A 17,591-nucleotide genomic window follows, 5' to 3' on the forward strand; every position below is an offset into this window, starting at 1 on the left:
CTGGGTCTCTGTCTGTCTGGGTCTCTGTCTGTCTGTCTGTCTGTCTCGGTCTCTGTCTGTCTATCTGTCTCGGTCTCTCTCTGTCTCTCGGTCTCTCTCTGTCTGTCGGTCTTTGTCTCTCTCTGTCTCTCGGTCTCTGTCTCTCTCGGTCTCTCGTCTCGGTCTGTCTCTCGGTCTCTGTCTCTCTCTGTCTCTCGGTCTCTCTCTGTCTCTCGGTCTCTCTCTGTCTCTCGGTCTCTGTCTCTCTCGGTCTCTCGTCTCTCTCTGTCTCTCTGTCTCTCGGTCTCTGTCTCTCTCGGTCTCTCGTCTTGGTCTGTCTCTCGGTCTCTGTCTCTCTCTGTCTCTCGGTCTCTCTCTGTCTCTCGGTCTCTGTCTCTCTCGGTCTCTGTCTCTCTCTGTCTCTCGGTCTCTCTCTGTCTCTCGGTCTCTCTCTGTCTCTCGGTCTCTGTCTCTCTCGGTCTCTCGTCTCTCTCTGTCTCTCTGTCTCTCGGTCTCTGTCTCTCTCGGTCTCTCGTCTTGGTCTGTCTCTCGGTCTCTGTCTCTCTCTGTCTCTCGGTCTCTCTCTGTCTCTCGGTCTCTGTCTCTCTCGGTCTCTCGTCTCGGTCTGTCTCTCGGTCTCTCTCCTTCACAAAGGCCCAGTCAGTCAGTGTGGATGGTACTGCCAGAGCCCAGGTCTGTGTGCCTGTAGACCCCTCTGATCTCGACCCCCCTTTTGATGAAGCATCTCTTTTTTTTTATGTGAGAAGGCTCTCAGGAAGCCAAAGTCCATTCCATTCCACGGCCCAGAGCTCACAGCCAGCTCAGGTTCAGGCTCCGGCTCTGCTTCCTTACCAAACGGTACCCTATTTTCCTATCCCCTACATCCAAAGCCCTTTGGACCCTGATCAAAACTAGTGCACTACATAGAGAATAGGGTGGCATTTGGGACGCACTGCGGACTCCGCACTTTTTTGGGGGGGGTGGGTGATCGTCGATGCCTGTCTGACTACCCGGTCTCAGGTCTCTCCTTGTACCGGGGTGACAGGTGAAGGGTCGGTTGATCAAGAGGGGAATGCAGCTATGTGAAGATGGACGTTTTACCCTCTGAATAGCCCCCTTCACTTCTCCGAGTGCTGAAAGGAGCTCTTTATCAATCTGCTAGACTACCAGAGAGGAGACAGTTCTGGCTTTAATCCCTAAAGGCACCCTACGTAGTGCACTATATAGGGACTAGGGTGCCATTTGGGAAGCAGATCTGAAATTCTTTAATACTGCCAGACCAGTCCATCAGGCCACTCTGCCAGGCCAGTCCATCAGGCCACTCCGCCAGGCCAGTCCATCAGGCCACTCCGCCAGGCCAGTCCATCAGGCCACTCCGCCAGGCCAGTCCATCAGGGCACTCCCTGGTCCGCCCTGGTGCATCAAGCCACTCTGCCAGGTATGGTTGAGAAACAGGCCACTCCATCAGGCCACTCCCTACTCCATCAGGCCACTCCCTATTCCATCAGGCCACTCCCTGGTGCATCAGGCCACTCCCTACTCAATCAGGCCACTCCCTGGTGCATCAGGCCACTCCCTACTCCATCAGGCCACTCCCTGGTGCATCAGGCCACTCCCTGGTGCATCAGGCCACTCCCTACTCAATCAGGCCACTCCCTGGTGCATCAGGCCACTCCCTACTCCAGCAGGCCACTCCCTTGTGCATCAGGCCACTCCCTACTCCAGCAGGCCACTCCCTGGTGCATCAGGCCACTCCCTACTCCATCAGGCCACTCCCTGGTGCATCAGGCCACTTTCCCAGGTATGGTGGAGAAACAGGCCACTCCATCAGGCCACTCCCTACTCCATCAGGCCACTCCCTGGTGCATCAGGCCACTCCCTACTCCATCAGGCCACTCCCTATTCCATCAGGCCACTCCCTATTCCATCAGGCCACTCCCTATTCCATCAGGCCACTCCCTGGTGCATCAGGCCACTTTCCCAGGTATGGTGGAGAAACAGGCCACTCCATCAGGCCACTCCCTATTCCATCAGGCCACTCCCTGGTGCATCAGGCCACTTTCCCAGTTATGGTGGAGAAACAGGCCACTCCATCAGGCCACTCCCTACTCCATCAGGCCACTCTCTGTTCCATCAGGCGTATTGTTCAGGCTGAATACTAGAAGGAGGAGCGAGGGTCTGTGCCTTTTGTGGACACAGTAGCTTACCTGTTATCAACAATGATGGATGATATGATTTCAGGGATTCTGATTCTGGAATCCCGTGTGGCTTCAACTTCATTGCACTTAATAACAGAGGGCCGAAGGTTTCACTGCAGTTTTCAGTGATTGTGTTCACAAAACAGACTACTGTTTTTTGTTGTTTTCTATGATAAGACATCTTATGCATTAGGCCTCATATCTGTCACTTTCTGCCCCCCAAAAAACGACATGTTTTTAGTTGGTATTTTCTTCGATTCTGCACTGTTGTTTAACTTGAACATTTTCAAATGGAATCTTTTGCATTCTGTTGATTAATTCAGAACTTGGCTATGTGCAGTAAATGACAGGACCAAGCAGAGCTTAGGAAACAACATGGTGTTCTGGTGGATTTAGGAACCCTTGAGTTGTTGTTTATGCTGAGTTACATTCTCCTCTCTTCTGGGGAATAATCAACACATAAGCGTATGTGACTAGGTCCCTCTCGCTCACCTCTCTCCTTTCTCCTCTTCTCTTGTTTCTCCCACTTCTGCCTTGCCCTCTCCCAATGCTCTCTTGTGTTCCTCTCATCTCTCTCTCCTTTCTTCTCCTTCTCACCTATCTCTCTCGCATTCCAAATCTCTCCCACCTCTCTCTCTCTCTCCTTCCAAATATCTCCCACCTCTCTCTCTCTCTCACCTTCCAAATCTCTCCTAACCTCTTTCTCTCACTCTCCTTACAAATCTCTCCTAACCTCTCTCTCTCGCTCTCCTTCCAAATCTCTCCTAACATCTCTCTCTCGCTCTCCTTCCAAATCTCTCCTAACCTCTCTCTCTCGCTCTCCTTCCAAATCTCTCCTAACCTCTCTCTCTCTCACTCTCCTTCCAAATCTTTCTCACCTCTCTCGCTCTCCTTCCAAATCTCTCCCAACTCTCTCTCTCTCTCGCCTTCCAAATCTCTCCCACCTCTCTCTCTCGCTCTCCTTCCAACTCTCCCACCTCTCTCTCTCGCTCTCCTTCCAACTCTCCCACCTCTGTCTCTCTCACCTTCCAAATCTCTCCCACCTCTCTCTCTCGCTCTCCTTCCAACTCTCCCACCTCTCTCTCGCTCTCCTTCCAACTCTCTCACACGTGTTCTTCCCTCTCCCACCTCTCTCTCCCTCTCCTTCCAACTCTCTCACACGTGTTCTTCCCTCTCCCACCTCTCTCTCCCTCTCCTTCCAACTCTCTCACACGTGTTCTTCCCTCTCCCACCTCTCTCTCGCTCTCCTTCCAACTCCCTCACACGTGTTCTTCCCTCTCCCACCTCTCACTTGCTCTCCTTCCAACTCTCTCACGCGTGTTCTTCCCTCTCCCACCTCTCTCTCGCTCTCCTTCCAACTCTCTCACGCGTGTTCTTCCCTCTCCCATCTCTCTCTCGCTCTCCTTCCAACTCTCTCACACGTGTTCTTCCCTCTCCCACCTCTCTCTCGCTCTCCTTCCAACTCTCTCACACGTGTTCTTCCCTCTCCCACCTCTCTCTCCCTCTCCTTCCAACACTCTCACACGTGTTCTTCCCTCTCTCACCTCTCTCTCCCTCTCCTTCCAACTCTCCCACCTCTCTCTCCCTCTCCTTCCAACTCTCTCACACGTGTTCTTCCCTCTCCCACCTCTCTGGTTCAGTTGTTTCCCTGAGCTCCCAGTAGAGAGGGGCTGAGCCCTCCAGGGAAATCAGCTGTGTGTTGTATAGATATGTGGAGCTGCCCCACCTACTCTAGACACACACACACACACACACACACACACACACACACACACACACACACACACACACACACACACACACACACACACACCATTTTAGGCAGCTTCTCCTCTCTGTTGCCACATCCCTTTCTCTTTCTCTCCTCCCTCCCCCTCATGAAAGACATGTATGAATAACAGCCCTGAGTTGAGCTCACCAGCCAGACCGATACAAAGGAAAAGTCATGCATTCATCTCAGCACTTCCAAGAAAAGCTTCAGTTGAGCTGGGCTGGTATTGTAAGGTGACCCCTGTTTCACCATGTTTCACTAGTCAATGGGAGGGAGGCAGGGTCTTTCTGCCTTTAGAGGGGAAGACAGGGCTGTTCTGGCTGTAATGACTTGGGGAATTCACAGAGCGAGACACAGAGGCAAAGAAAGGGGGAACGTTGGAGAGACAGCGTGGGAGGGAGAGAGAGAGAGAGAGAAGGAAAGACAGACAGCGAATGGGAGACAGAGGGAGACAGAAGCCCTGTTTATATCTTCTGTTGACATGCACCCTTTTGTCCTGATCTTGACCCGATCTTGTCTGTTTACACTTATAAGATCTGACCACAATCAGATCACAATGTGTCTTAATCGTCTAATTATCAGATATCTTTTTTAAAGATCACAACAAAGGCTACATGTTAGAATCAGGTACAGACAGAACGAGAGAGAGATGTGTTTTCGTCCCCCCCCCCCCCCCCCCCTCCTCTCCTCCTTCAGTTGAAAGTTGTTTCTTTCAGTTTGAATGTTAGTCTGATTATGTTGCTATAGCTACACACCTGGGTTTATGTTGCTATAGCTACACACCTGGGTTTATGTTGCTATAGCTACACACCTGGGTTTATGTTGCTATAGCTACACACCTGGGATTATGTTGCTATAGCTACACACCTAGGTTTATGTTGCTATAGCTAAACACCTGGGATTATGTTGCTATAGCTACACACATGGGATTATGTTGCTATAGCTACACTCCGGAGATTATGTTGCTATAGCTACACACATGGGATTATGTTGCTATAGCTACATAACGATAGGAAGCATGCACATTGTTGCCTGGAATGTTATTGACAATGGGATTTGTGTAGACTACAGATAATTAACCTATTTTAAGGTGATAGAGAGGGAATGAACTCCGAGGTGTTTAAAGTTGAGGTTAAATATTGAACCTGTCCAGCAGTTTTAAAACTCCTCCTGGTATTTAAAGCATGTCTTAATGAATCGCTGTTTCTTCTCGTTCTGCAGGTCTAAAATGCTGGGTTAACAATGGGGTCTACGAACCACTGAAGAGCCTCTGACAAAGGAACAAGGGAAACAAGAGGAAAGGAGAGGAGAAAAGGAGAGAGAGAAATCAAAGGAGAGGGGACTCAGAGAGAGAGAGAGAGAGAGAGAGAGAGAGAAGGAGCCCCTATTGAAAAGAAAAGCGGAGGTTGGGTCGGGTAGGATCAGCTTTGTGTCTGTCGGTGTGTGGTTGGGTTGCATGCTGTCCTCTCCAGGGGACATCCTCCTTTCTGTGAGAGATAGTTAACAAAAGACAAAGAATGCCCAATAAACAGAGAGGAGAGTGTCGAGAGGCGGAGGAGGCTAGAGCGGAGATGCCTGGTCTGGGGAGCTTAGCTGTGGGTTGCAGGGCTAGTGTGTTGCTGCTACTGGCTCTCATGGTAACTCTGGCTCAAGGAGCCTGGCCTCTGGATCAATCCCAGGGACAGGTGGAGGTGCTGGGGGACATGATGGTGGACGGACCCGGGGAGCTGGAGGCCTCCATGCACTCCTCCATACTGTCAGACTTCCAGGCGGTGGAGGCCTTGGAGCCGGTGGCGGATGCAGTTCAGCAGTCTGCAGTAGGAGCAAGGGGAGTGTCAGGGTTCCCTGACTCGTCTGCTGTGGTTGGCCGGGTGTTTCAGATGAAGGTTCCGGTGAAGACGGACCATTCCAGGAACATGGTGAAGGTGAGAACCCTAATCAATCATTACTGAGGCCCGTGAGGGTGTGTGTGTGTGTGTGTGTGTGTGTGTGTGTGTGTGTGTGTGTTTCAGGGTTTCCGGACAATGTGACTGGGAAGATTTTAATTTAACGTCCAGTTAAGGAATGTACCGGCCCCATATGGATTGGGTGCATAACCCATGTCCACCACGCTGCTCAGAATGACACAAATCACATTTACATTATGGTGGTGCATCATCATAGAACAAGTGTTAATCAACCAGCCAATAAAACAGCATATTCAAATATTTGCCAAAATGCAATTAGCAGGAAAAAAACATTCTAAACAGCACACCTGGGGGAAAACACCATTCTAAACAGAACACCTGGGGGTAAACACCATTCTAAACAGCACACCTGGGGGAAAACACCATTCTACACAGCACACCTGGGGGAAACACCATTCTACACAGCACACCTGGGGGAAACACCATTCTAAACAGCACACCTGGGGGAAAACACCATTCTAAACAGAACACCTGGGGGTAAACACCATTCTAAACAGCACACCTGGGGGAAACACCATTCTACACAGCACACCTGGGGAAACACCATTCTAAACAGCACACCTGGGGGCAACACCATTCTAAACAGCACACCTGGGGAAAACACCATTCTAAACAGCACACCTGGGGGAAACACCATTCTAAACAGCACACCTGGGGGAAACACCATTCTACACAGCACACCTGGGGAAAAACACCATTCTAAACAGCACACCTGGGGGAAAACACCATTCTACACAGCACACCTGGGGGAAAACACCATTCTAAACAGAACACCTGGGGGAAAACGCCATTCCACACAGCACACCTGGGGAAAACACCATTCTAAACAGCACACCTGGAGAAAACACCATTCTAAACAGCACACCTGGGGGAAAACACCATTCTAAACAGCACACCTGGGGGAAACACCATTCTAAACAGCACACCTGGGGGAAAACACCATTCTACACAGCACACCTGGGGGAAACACCATTCTAAACAGCACACCTGGGGGAAAACACCATTCTACACAGCACACCTGGGGGAGACACCATTCTAAACAGCACACCTGGGGAAAACACCATTCTAAACAGCACACCTGGGGGAAAACACCATTCTACACAGCACACCTGGGGGAAAACACCATTCTACACAGCACACCTGGGGGAAACACCATTCTAAACAGCACACCTGGGGAAAACACCATTCTAAACAGCACACCTGGGGGAAAACACCATTCTTCACAGCACACCTGGGGGAAACACCATTCTAAACAGCACACCTGGGGGAAACACCATTCTAAACAGCACACCTGGGGGAAAACACCATTCTACACAGCACACCTGGGGGAAACACCATTCTAAACAGCACACCTGGGGGAAACACCATTCTACACAGCACACCTGGGGGAAAACACCATTCTACACAGCACACCCGGGGGAAAACACCATTCTAAACAGCACACCTGGGGGAAAACACCATTCTAAACAGCACACCTGGGGGAAACACCATTCTACACAGCACACCTGGGGGAAAACACCATTCTACACAGCACACCTGAGGGAAACACCATTCTAAACAGCACACCTGGGGAAAACACCATTCTACACAGCACACCTGGGGAAAAACACCATTCTACACAGCACACCTGGGGGAAACACCATTCTACACAGCACACCTGGGGAAAACACCATTCTAAACAGCACACCTGGAGAAAACACCATTCTAAACAGCACACCTGGGGAAAACACCATTCTAAACAGCACACCTGGGGGAAACACCATTCTAAACAGCACACCTGGGGGAAACACCATTCTACACAGCACACCTGGGGAAAAACACCATTCTAAACAGCACACCTGGGGGAAAACACCATTCTACACAGCACACCTGGGGGAAAACACCATTCTAAACAGAACACCTGGGGGAAAACGCCATTCCACACAGCACACCTGGGGAAAACACCATTCTAAACAGCACACCTGGAGAAAACACCATTCTAAACAGCACACCTGGGGGAAAACACCATTCTAAACAGCACACCTGGGGGAAACACCATTCTAAACAGCACACCTGGGGGAAAACACCATTCTACACAGCACACCTGGGGGAAACACCATTCTAAACAGCACACCTGGGGGAAAACACCATTCTACACAGCACACCTGGGGGAGACACCATTCTAAACAGCACACCTGGGGAAAACACCATTCTAAACAGCACACCTGGGGGAAAACACCATTCTACACAGCACACCTGGGGAAAACACCATTCTACACAGCACACCTGGGGGAAACACCATTCTAAACAGCACACCTGGGGAAAACACCATTCTAAACAGCACACCTGGGGGAAAACACCATTCTTCACAGCACACCTGGGGGAAACACCATTCTAAACAGCACACCTGGGGGAAACACCATTCTAAACAGCACACCTGGGGGAAAACACCATTCTACACAGCACACCTGGGGGAAACACCATTCTAAACAGCACACCTGGGGGAAACACCATTCTACACAGCACACCTGGGGGAAAACACCATTCTACACAGCACACCCGGGGGAAAACACCATTCTAAACAGCACACCTGGGGGAAAACACCATTCTAAACAGCACACCTGGGGGAAACACCATTCTACACAGCACACCTGGGGGAAAACACCATTCTACACAGCACACCTGAGGGAAACACCATTCTAAACAGCACACCTGGGGAAAACACCATTCTACACAGCACACCTGGGGAAAAACACCATTCTACACAGCACACCTGGGGGAAACACCATTCTACACAGCACACCTGGGGAAAACACCATTCTAAACAGCACACCTGGAGAAAACACCATTCTGAACAGCACACCTGGGGGAAAACACCATTCTAAACAGCACACCTGGGGGAAACACCATTCTAAACAGCACACCTGGGGGAAAACACCATTCTACACAGCACACCTGGGGGAAACACCATTCTAAACAGCACACCTGGGGGAAAACACCATTCTACACAGCACACCTGGGGGAGACACCATTCTAAACAGCACACCTGGGGAAAACACCATTCTAAACAGCACACCTGGGGGAAAACACCATTCTACACAGCACACCTGGGGGAAAACACCATTCTACACAGCACACCTGGGGGAAACACCATTCTAAACAGCACACCTGGGGAAAACACCATTCTAAACAGCACATATTCTTCATTGTATAATAATAGTGAAGACCTCAAAACTATGAAATAACACATATGGAATCATGTAGTAACCAACAAAGTGTTAACCTCTCTGGGATATGTAGCGTCCCACCTTGCCAAAATGCAGAGCACCAAATTCAAATAAATAATATAAAAATTATACTTTCATTAAATCACACATGCAAATTAAAGCTGCACTTGTTGTGAATCCAGCCAACATGTCAGATTTCAAAAAGGCTTTTCGGCGAAAGCAAACGATGCTATTATCTGAGGATTGCACCTACGTAAACAAAGAGAGAAAAGCATATTTCAACCCTGCAGGTGCGACACAAAACGCAGAAATAAAAATATAATCCAAGCCTTACCTTTGACGAGCTTCTTTTGTTGGCACTCCAATGTGTCCCATAAACATCACAAATGGTCCTTTTGTTCGATTCATTCTGTCAATATATGTCCAAAATGTCCATTTATTTGGCGCGTTTGATCCAGAAAAACACCGGTTCCAACTTGCGCAACGTGACGACAAAATATCTCAAAAGTTACCTGTAAACTTTGCCAAAACATTTCAAACTACTTTTGTAATACAACTTTAGGTATTTTTTTACGTAAATAATCGGTAAAATTGAAGACGGGATGATCTGTGTTCAATACAGGAGGAAAACAAACTGTAGCATGCTTTCTGGTCAAGCACCTCTATCTAATCAAATCAAATCAAATGGTATTTGTCACACACACATGGTTAGCAGATGTTAATGCGAGTGTAGCGAAATGCTTGTGATTCTAGTTCTGACAATGCAGTAATAACCAACGAGTAATCTAGCCTAACAATTCTACAACAACTACCTTATACACACAAGTGTAAAGGGATGAAGAATATGTACATAAAGATATATAAATGAGTGATGGTACAGAGCAGCATAGGCAAGATGCAGTAGATGGTATAGAGTAGAGTATATACAGTGCCTTGCGAAAGTATTCGGCCCCCTTTGAACTTTGTGACCTTTTGCCACATTTCAGGCTTCAAACATAAAGATATAAAACTGTATTTTTTTGTGAAGAATCAACAACAAGTGGGACACAGTCATGAAGTGGAACGACAGTTATTGGATATTTCAAACTTTTTTAACAAATCAAAAACTGAAAAATTGGGCGTGCAAAATTATTCAGCCCCTTTACTTTCAGTGCAGCAAACTCTCTCCAGAAGTTCAGTGAGGATCTCTGAATGATCCAATGTTGACCTAAATGACTAATGATGATAAATACAATCCACCTGTGTGTAATCAAGTCTCCGTATAAATGCACCTGCACTGTGATAGTCTCAGAGGTCCGTTAAAAGCGCAGAGAGCATCATGAAGAACAAGGAACACACCAGGCAGGTCCGAGATACTGTTGTGAAGAAGTTTAAAGCCGGATTTGGATACAAAAAGATTTCCCAAGCTTTAAACATCCCAAGGAGCACTGTGGAAGCGATAATATTGAAATGGAAGGAGTATCAGACCACTGCAAATCTACCAAGACCTGGCCGTCCCTCTAAACTTTCAGCTCATACAAGGAGAAGACTGATCAGAGATGCAGCCAAGAGGCCCATGATCACTCTGGATGAACTGCAGAGATCTACAGCTGAGGTGGGAGACTCTGTCCATAGGACAACAATCAGTCGTATATTGCACAAATCTGGCCTTTATGGAAGAGTGGCAAGAAGAAAGCCATTTCTTAAAGATATCCATAAAAAGTGTTGTTTAAAGTTTGCCACAAGCCACCTGGGAGACACACCAAACATGTGGAAGAAGGTGCTCTGGTCAGATGAAACCAAACTTGAACTTTTTGGCAACAATGCAAAACGTTATGTTTGGCGTAAAAGCAACACAGCTGAACACACCATCCCCACTGTCAAACATGGTGGTGGCAGCATCATGGTTTGGGCCTGCTTTTCTTCAGCAGGGACAGGGAAGATGGTTAAAATTGATGGGAAGATGGATGGAGCCAAATACAGGACCATTCTGGAAGAAAACCTGATGGAGTCTGCAAAAGACCTGAGACTGGGACGGAGATTTGTCTTCCAACAAGACAATGATCCAAAACATAAAGCAAAATCTACAATGGAATGGTTCAAAAATAAACATATCGAGGTGTTAGAATGGCCAAGTCAAAGTCCAGACCTGAATTCAATCGAGAATCTGTGGAAAGAACTGAAAACTGCTGTTCACAAATGCTCTCCATTCAACCTCACTGAGCTCGAGCTGTTTTGCAAGGAGGATTGGGAAAAAATGTCAGTCTCTCGATGTGCAAAACTGACAGAGACATACCCCAAGCGACTTACAGCTGTAATCGCAGCAAAAGGTGGCGCTACAAAGTATTAACTTAAGGGGGCTGAATAATTTTGCACGCCCAATTCTTCAGTTTTTGATTTGTTAAAAAAGTTTGAAATATCCAATAAATGTCGTTCCACTTCATGATTGTGTCCCACTTGTTGTTGATTCTTCACAAAAAAATACAGTTTTATATCTTTATGTTTGAAGCCTGAAATGTGGCAAAAGGTCACAAAGTTCAAGGGGGCCGAATACTTTCGCAAGGCACTGTACATATGAGATGAGTAATGTAGGGTATGTAAACATTATATTATATTAAGTAGCATTGTTTAAAGTGGCTAGTGATACATTTTTACATCAATTTCCATCAATTCCCATTATTAAAGTGGCTGGAGTTGAGTCAGTGTGTTGGCAGCAGCCACTCAATGTTAGTGGTGGCTGTTTAACAGTCTTATGGCCTTGAGATAGAAGCTGTTTTCAGTCTCTCGGTCCCAGCTTTGATGCACCTGTACTGACCTCGCCTTCTGCATGATTGCGGGGTGAACAGGCTGTGGCTCCGGGTTGTTGTTGTCCTTGATGATCTTTATGGCCTTCCTGTGACATCGGTGGTGTAGGTGTCCTGGAGGGCAGGTAGTTTGCCCCCGGTGATGCGTTGTGCAGACCTCACTACCCTCTGGAGAGCCTTACGGTTGTGGGCGGAGCAGTTGCTGTACCAGGCGGTGATACAGCCCGACAGGATGCTCTCAATTGTGCATCTGTAGAAGTTTGTGAGTGCTTTTGGTGACAAGCCGAATTTCTTCAGCCTCCTGAGGTTGAAGAGGCGCTGCTGCGCCTTCTTCACAACGCTGTCTGTGTGGGTGGACCAATTCAGTTTGTCCATAATGTGTATGCCGAGGAACTTAAAACTTACTACCCTCTCCACTACTATCCCGTCGATGTGGATAGGGGGGTGCTCCCTCTGCTGTTTCCTGAAGTCCACGATCATCTCCTTTGTTTTGTTGACGTTGAGTGTGAGGTTATTTTCCTGACACCACACTCCGAGGGCCCACACCTCCTCCCTGTAGGCCGTCTCGTCGTTGTTGGTAATCAAGCCTACCACTGTAGTGCCTAACAGTACACCTACCACTGTGGTGTCTAACAGTACACCTACCACTGTAGTGTCTAACAGTACACCTACCACTGTAGTGTCTAACAGTACACCTACCACTGTAGTGTCTAACAGTACACCTACCACTGTAGTGTCTAACAGTACACCTACCACTGTAGTGTCTAACAGTACACCTACCACTGTAGTGTCTAACAGTACACCTACCACTGTAGTGTCTAACAGTACACCTACCACTGTAGTGTCTAACAGTACACTTCAAGTGACCCTCTTCAAGATGGCCGTACTTCTTCATTACACAAAGGAAAAACCTCAACCAATTTCTAAAGACTCTTGTCATCCAGTCGAAGCGATAGGAACTGCAAGAAGGTCCCTTAGAAATCCCGGATTCTCAATGAAAACCCATTGAAAAGAGAGTGACCCCAAAAAACAAATCAGAATGGTTTGTCCTCAGGGTTTCGCCTGCTAATAAGTTCTGTTATACTCACAGACATGATTCAAACAGTTTTAGAAACTTCAGAGTGTTTTCTATCCAAATCTACTAATACTATACATATTTTATCTTCTGGGGATGAGTAGCAGGCAGTTGAATTTGGGCACGCTTTTCATCTGGACGTGAAAATACTGCCCCCCCCCCCCCCCCCCCGTCACCAAGAAGTTAAAACAAATCAAAAATGTATTTTATATTTGAGACTCTTCAAAGTAGCCGGCCTTCGCCTTGTTGACAGCTTTTGACTGGTACTGTAATTCTACAGCATATTGACAATGTCACATGTGAAAAACATTCCTGCACTAAGACTAGCTTAGAGACAGTAGCTAGATTGTAGTTAGTTATCTGTCCATGTCTTTCCACGAGGGCCCCAGACTCCCCGCAGACGCTGGTCTGTGATTGATTGTGACACATGCCAAATGTTTGAAATGCATGACCCCAGCACTTATTCCCATGATAACAATCTGTGTCTTCCAGTCTTCGGGTGTAGTCCTATATTCACGGGATCTTTTCTGCCCTGTCAAACACATGTTAAAAAGTCCCTGGTACAATACACCAAACCATGAGTACTTTTGCATATTGAGAATATTGACCATGACAGCTGGGCTAAAGAATGCTAACGCCAAGCCCTATCGCCAAGCCCTATCGCCAAGCCCTATCGCCAAGCCCTATCGCCAAGCCCTATCGCCAAGCCCTATCGCCATGTTCTAAAGAGTAGAGCCTGCTTTTTTTTTACACACACGTACACAATAAAGGACAAGCACACACACACACACAAACACACACTCGCGCACACACACATGCACACGCACTAAATCTGATGCGCACACACCCATATACCATTCCAGTGTTTTACTTGCTATATATTGTATTTACCTTGCCACCATGGCCTTTTTTGCCTTTACCTCCCTTCTCACCTCATTTGCTCACATTGTATATAGACTTGTTTATACTGTATTATTGACTGAATGTTTGTTTTACTCCATGTGTAACTCTGTGTTGTTGTATGTGTCGAACTGCTTTGCTTTATCTTGGCCAGGTCGCAATTGTAAATGAGAACTTGTTCTCAACTTGCCTACCTGGTTAAATAAAGGTAAAATAAAATAAAATAAATAAATAAATATACACAGGTAGCCAAAGCTCAAGGCTGTAGAGCAAAACGACTACCATGAGACCAATAATAACATCTAAGGTTTTATGGTGTAAAGTCAGAGATGCATGAGAGAGAGAGTTGTATTATGCATGTGGTATGCATTATGTATTATGAATGTGGTATTCATATGTATAATGGATAACAATTCACACAGTTTCTGTAATGGCCTTGGACACAAGGGATAAGCTCACAGCCATCCAGTGGGGCCTAGTTATTCACAATTATTGGTGTAATTACTTTGGCTTCACACTCCCACTCGCCTCTCTTTCATTCTCTGAAAATTAACAGGGCCATACTTGCGAAACATGTTTCAAGGTTAAGTTTAAGCATCAGCCAATTAAAATTGTTAAGTACTGTCACACACATTGTAGCTGGTCCCATCAGATAACCTGGCACACGTTAGCCCTATGCTAGCCTCACCAGGTGGCAGTGATTTATTTCCTGTAACAAATTCCTCATCAGCCTATCAAAGATCTTAAACATTTTCCTCCACAAACCAATGGCATTTCTTAAAATAGGTCAACTCGGCCACCAAAGGGATACATGTGAACCTTGAATTCTCAAGCTAGGAAACACAGGCTGGAAGAAGCCTCTAGATGATTCAAAGACCATGCAGACATGGCTACTCACTTGTAGGCATGGCTACTGGCAGGCGTGGCTTCTCACTTGCAGGCGTGGCTACTCACTTGCAGGCGTGGCTACTCACTCGCAGGCGTGGCTACTCACTCGCAGGCGTGGCTACTCACTCGCAGGCGTGGCTACTCACTCGCAGGCGTGGCTACTCCAAGACCATGCAGGCGTGGCTACTCGCAGGGTTGGCTACACGCAGGTGTGGCTACTCACAGGCGTGGCTACTCGCAGGTGTGGCTACTCGCAGGCGTGGCTACTCGCAGGCGTTGCTAAATGCAGGCGTGAGTACTTGCAGGAGTGGCTACATGCAGGCGTGGCTACTCACTTGCAGGCGTGGCTACTCACTTGCAGGCGTGGCTACTCACTTGCAGGCGTGGCTGCTCGCAGGCGTGGCTACATGCAGGCGTGGCTGCTCGCAGACGTGGCTGCTCGCAGACGTGGCTACATGCAGGCGTGGCTACTCACTTGCAGGCTTGACTACTCATTTGCAGGCGTGGCTACTCGCAGGCGTGGCTACATATAGGCGTGGCTACTCGCAGGCGTGGCTACTCGCAGGCGTGGCTACTCGCAAGGTTGGCTACTCGCAGGGTTGGCTACTCGCAGGCGTGGCTACTCGCAGGCGTGCCTGCGGCTACTCGCAGGCGTGGCTACTCGCAGGCATGGCTACTCGCAGGCGTGGCTACTGAAGTGAATAGGAGTAGCTTGTGTATTATTGCTTCTTTAATCAGTACAACCATTTTCAGCTGTGCTAACATAATTGCAAAAGGGTTTTCTAATGATCAATTAGCCTTTTAAAATGATAAACTTGGATTAGCTAACACAATGTGCCATTGGAACACAGGAGTGATGGTTGCTGATAATGGGCCTCTATGCCTATGTAGATATTCTATAAAGAAATCAGCCAATTCCAGCTACAATAGTTATTTGCAACATTAACAATGTCTACACTGTGTTTTTGATCAATTTTATGCTATTTTAATGAACACAGACATTTCTAAATGACCCCAAACTTTTGAACGGTATTGTATATTCCTGTCGCCCGGACTTCCCTGTCGCCCGGACTTCCCTGTCGCCCGGACTTCCCTGTCGCCCGGACTTCCCTGTCGCCCGGACTTCCCTGTCGCCCAGACTTCCCTGTCGCCCAGACTTCCCTGTCGTCCAGACTTCCCTGTCGCCCAGACCTCCCTGTCGCCCAGACTTCCCTGTCGCCTAAACTTCCCTGTTGCCTTAACTTCCCTGGGGAAACTGCTTTGTGAGACTGCTTTTCTTTCCAGTGTATATTCTCTCTCCTCTCCATCCGTCACCAGACATGACTCTTTTTCTCCTCTTTCCCTCTCTTTCCCTGAAACCCCTCCCTTTCTGACACACAGAGGCTTGCGCTGAACCCAGTTAGGCTTGGCGGCGTGGCAGGAAAACTTGTATTAGTAGGATGGATGACCAGATAAAAATGGGTGAAATATGTGACTCTTTATGTGTTTCTGGTCAGATATATCCAGTTCATTCAATCCAGATGTGTATCCCTCCCTGCCTGCCTGCCTGCCTGCCTGCCTGCCTGCCTGCCTGCCTGCCTGCCTGCCTGCCTGCCTGCCTGCCTGCCTCCCTCCCTCCCTGCCTGCCTCCCTGCCTCCCTCCCTCCCTCCCTCCCTCCCTCCCTGCCTGCCTGCCTGCCTGCCTGCCTGCCTGCCTGCCTGCCTGCCTGCCTCCCTCCCTGCCTCCCTCTCTATTTGTTATGTTATAATTGCGTAGCAACCAACCAGGGTTTGGAGGCCCTTCTATCTACTGCTGGTGTTATGTAGCTCATGTCCAGGTCCGGCTCCAAGCATAAACAACATAAGCAGAGAAGGGGGAGTCAGTCGGGGTCTCAGTCGTTGTCTCAGTCGGGGTCTCAGTCGGGGTCTCAGTCGTTGTCTCAGTCGTTGTCTCAGTCGTTGTCTCAGTCGGGGTCTCAGTCGTTGTCTCAGTCGGGGTCTCAGTCGGGGTCTCAGTTGTTGTCTCAGTCGTTGTCTCAGTCGGGGTCTCAGTCGTTGTCTCAGTCGGGGTCTCAGTCGTTGTCTCAGTTGTTGTCTCAGTCGTTGTCTCAGTCGTTGTCTCAGTTGTTGTCTCAGTCTGGGTCTCAGTTGTTGTCTCAGTCTGGGTCTCAGTTGTTGTCTCAGTCGTTGTCTCAGTCGCTGTCTCAGTCGGGGTCTCAGTTGTTGTCTCAGTCGGGGTCTCAGTTGTTGTCTCAGTCGGGGTCTCAGTCGGGGTCTCAGTCGTTGTCTCAGTCGTTGTCTCAGTCGTTGTCTCAGTCGGGGTCTCAGTCGGGGTCTCAGTTGTTGTCTCAGTCGGGGTCTCAGTCGTTGTCTCAGTCGGGGTCTCAGTCGTTGTCTCAGTTGTTGTCTCAGTCGGGGTCTCAGTTGTTGTCTCAGTTGTTGTCTCAGTTGTTGTCTCAGTCGGGGTTTCAGTCGGGGTCTCAGTTGTTGTCTCAGTCGTTGTCTCAGTTGGGGTCTCAGTCGTTGTCTCAGTCGGGGTCTCAGTCGTTGTCTCAGTTGTTGTCTCAGTCGGGGTCTCAGTTGTTGTCTCAGTTGTTGTCTCAGTTGTTGTCTCAGTTGTTGTCTCAGTCGGGGTTTCAGTCGGGGTCTCAGTTGTTGTCTCAGTCGGGGTCTCAGTCGGGGTCTCAGTCGGGGTCTCAGTCGTTGTCTCAGTTGTTGTCTCAGTCGGGGTCTCAGTCGGGTTCTCAGTCGTTGTCTCAGTTGTTGTCTCAGTCGGGGTCTCAGTCGTTGTCTCAGTCGTTGTCTCAGTTGTTGTCTCAGTCGGGGTCTCAGTTGTTGTCTCAGT

The 17,591-nt window shown here is 48.4% G+C and overlaps 1 protein-coding gene across 5 annotated transcripts in view; it reads left to right on the top strand.

Moving 5' to 3' along the window:
- LOC110494819 (dystroglycan) overlaps window positions 1–17,591 on the top strand; it is a 99,065-nt gene that overhangs the window by 55,379 nt on the left and 26,095 nt on the right. For 4 of the 5 annotated variants that reach the window (XR_005037106.1, XM_036950950.1, XM_036950949.1 and 1 more), the window contains one exon: window positions 5,170–5,873. Coding sequence is in view for 4 of the 5 variants with exons in the window: in XM_036950950.1 (XP_036806845.1) it covers window positions 5,466–5,873 (408 nt within the window). In the remaining variant the exon portion in view is untranslated. Of the gene's footprint in view, window positions 1–1,309; window positions 1,418–5,169; window positions 5,874–17,591 lie in introns of those variants that run through there. The other variant, XM_036950951.1, reaches the window with a different exon arrangement.

Source organism: Oncorhynchus mykiss, chromosome 17, assembly GCF_013265735.2.
Source record: "Oncorhynchus mykiss isolate Arlee chromosome 17, USDA_OmykA_1.1, whole genome shotgun sequence".
In the NCBI taxonomy this organism is placed as follows: Eukaryota; Metazoa; Chordata; class Actinopteri; order Salmoniformes; family Salmonidae; genus Oncorhynchus; species Oncorhynchus mykiss.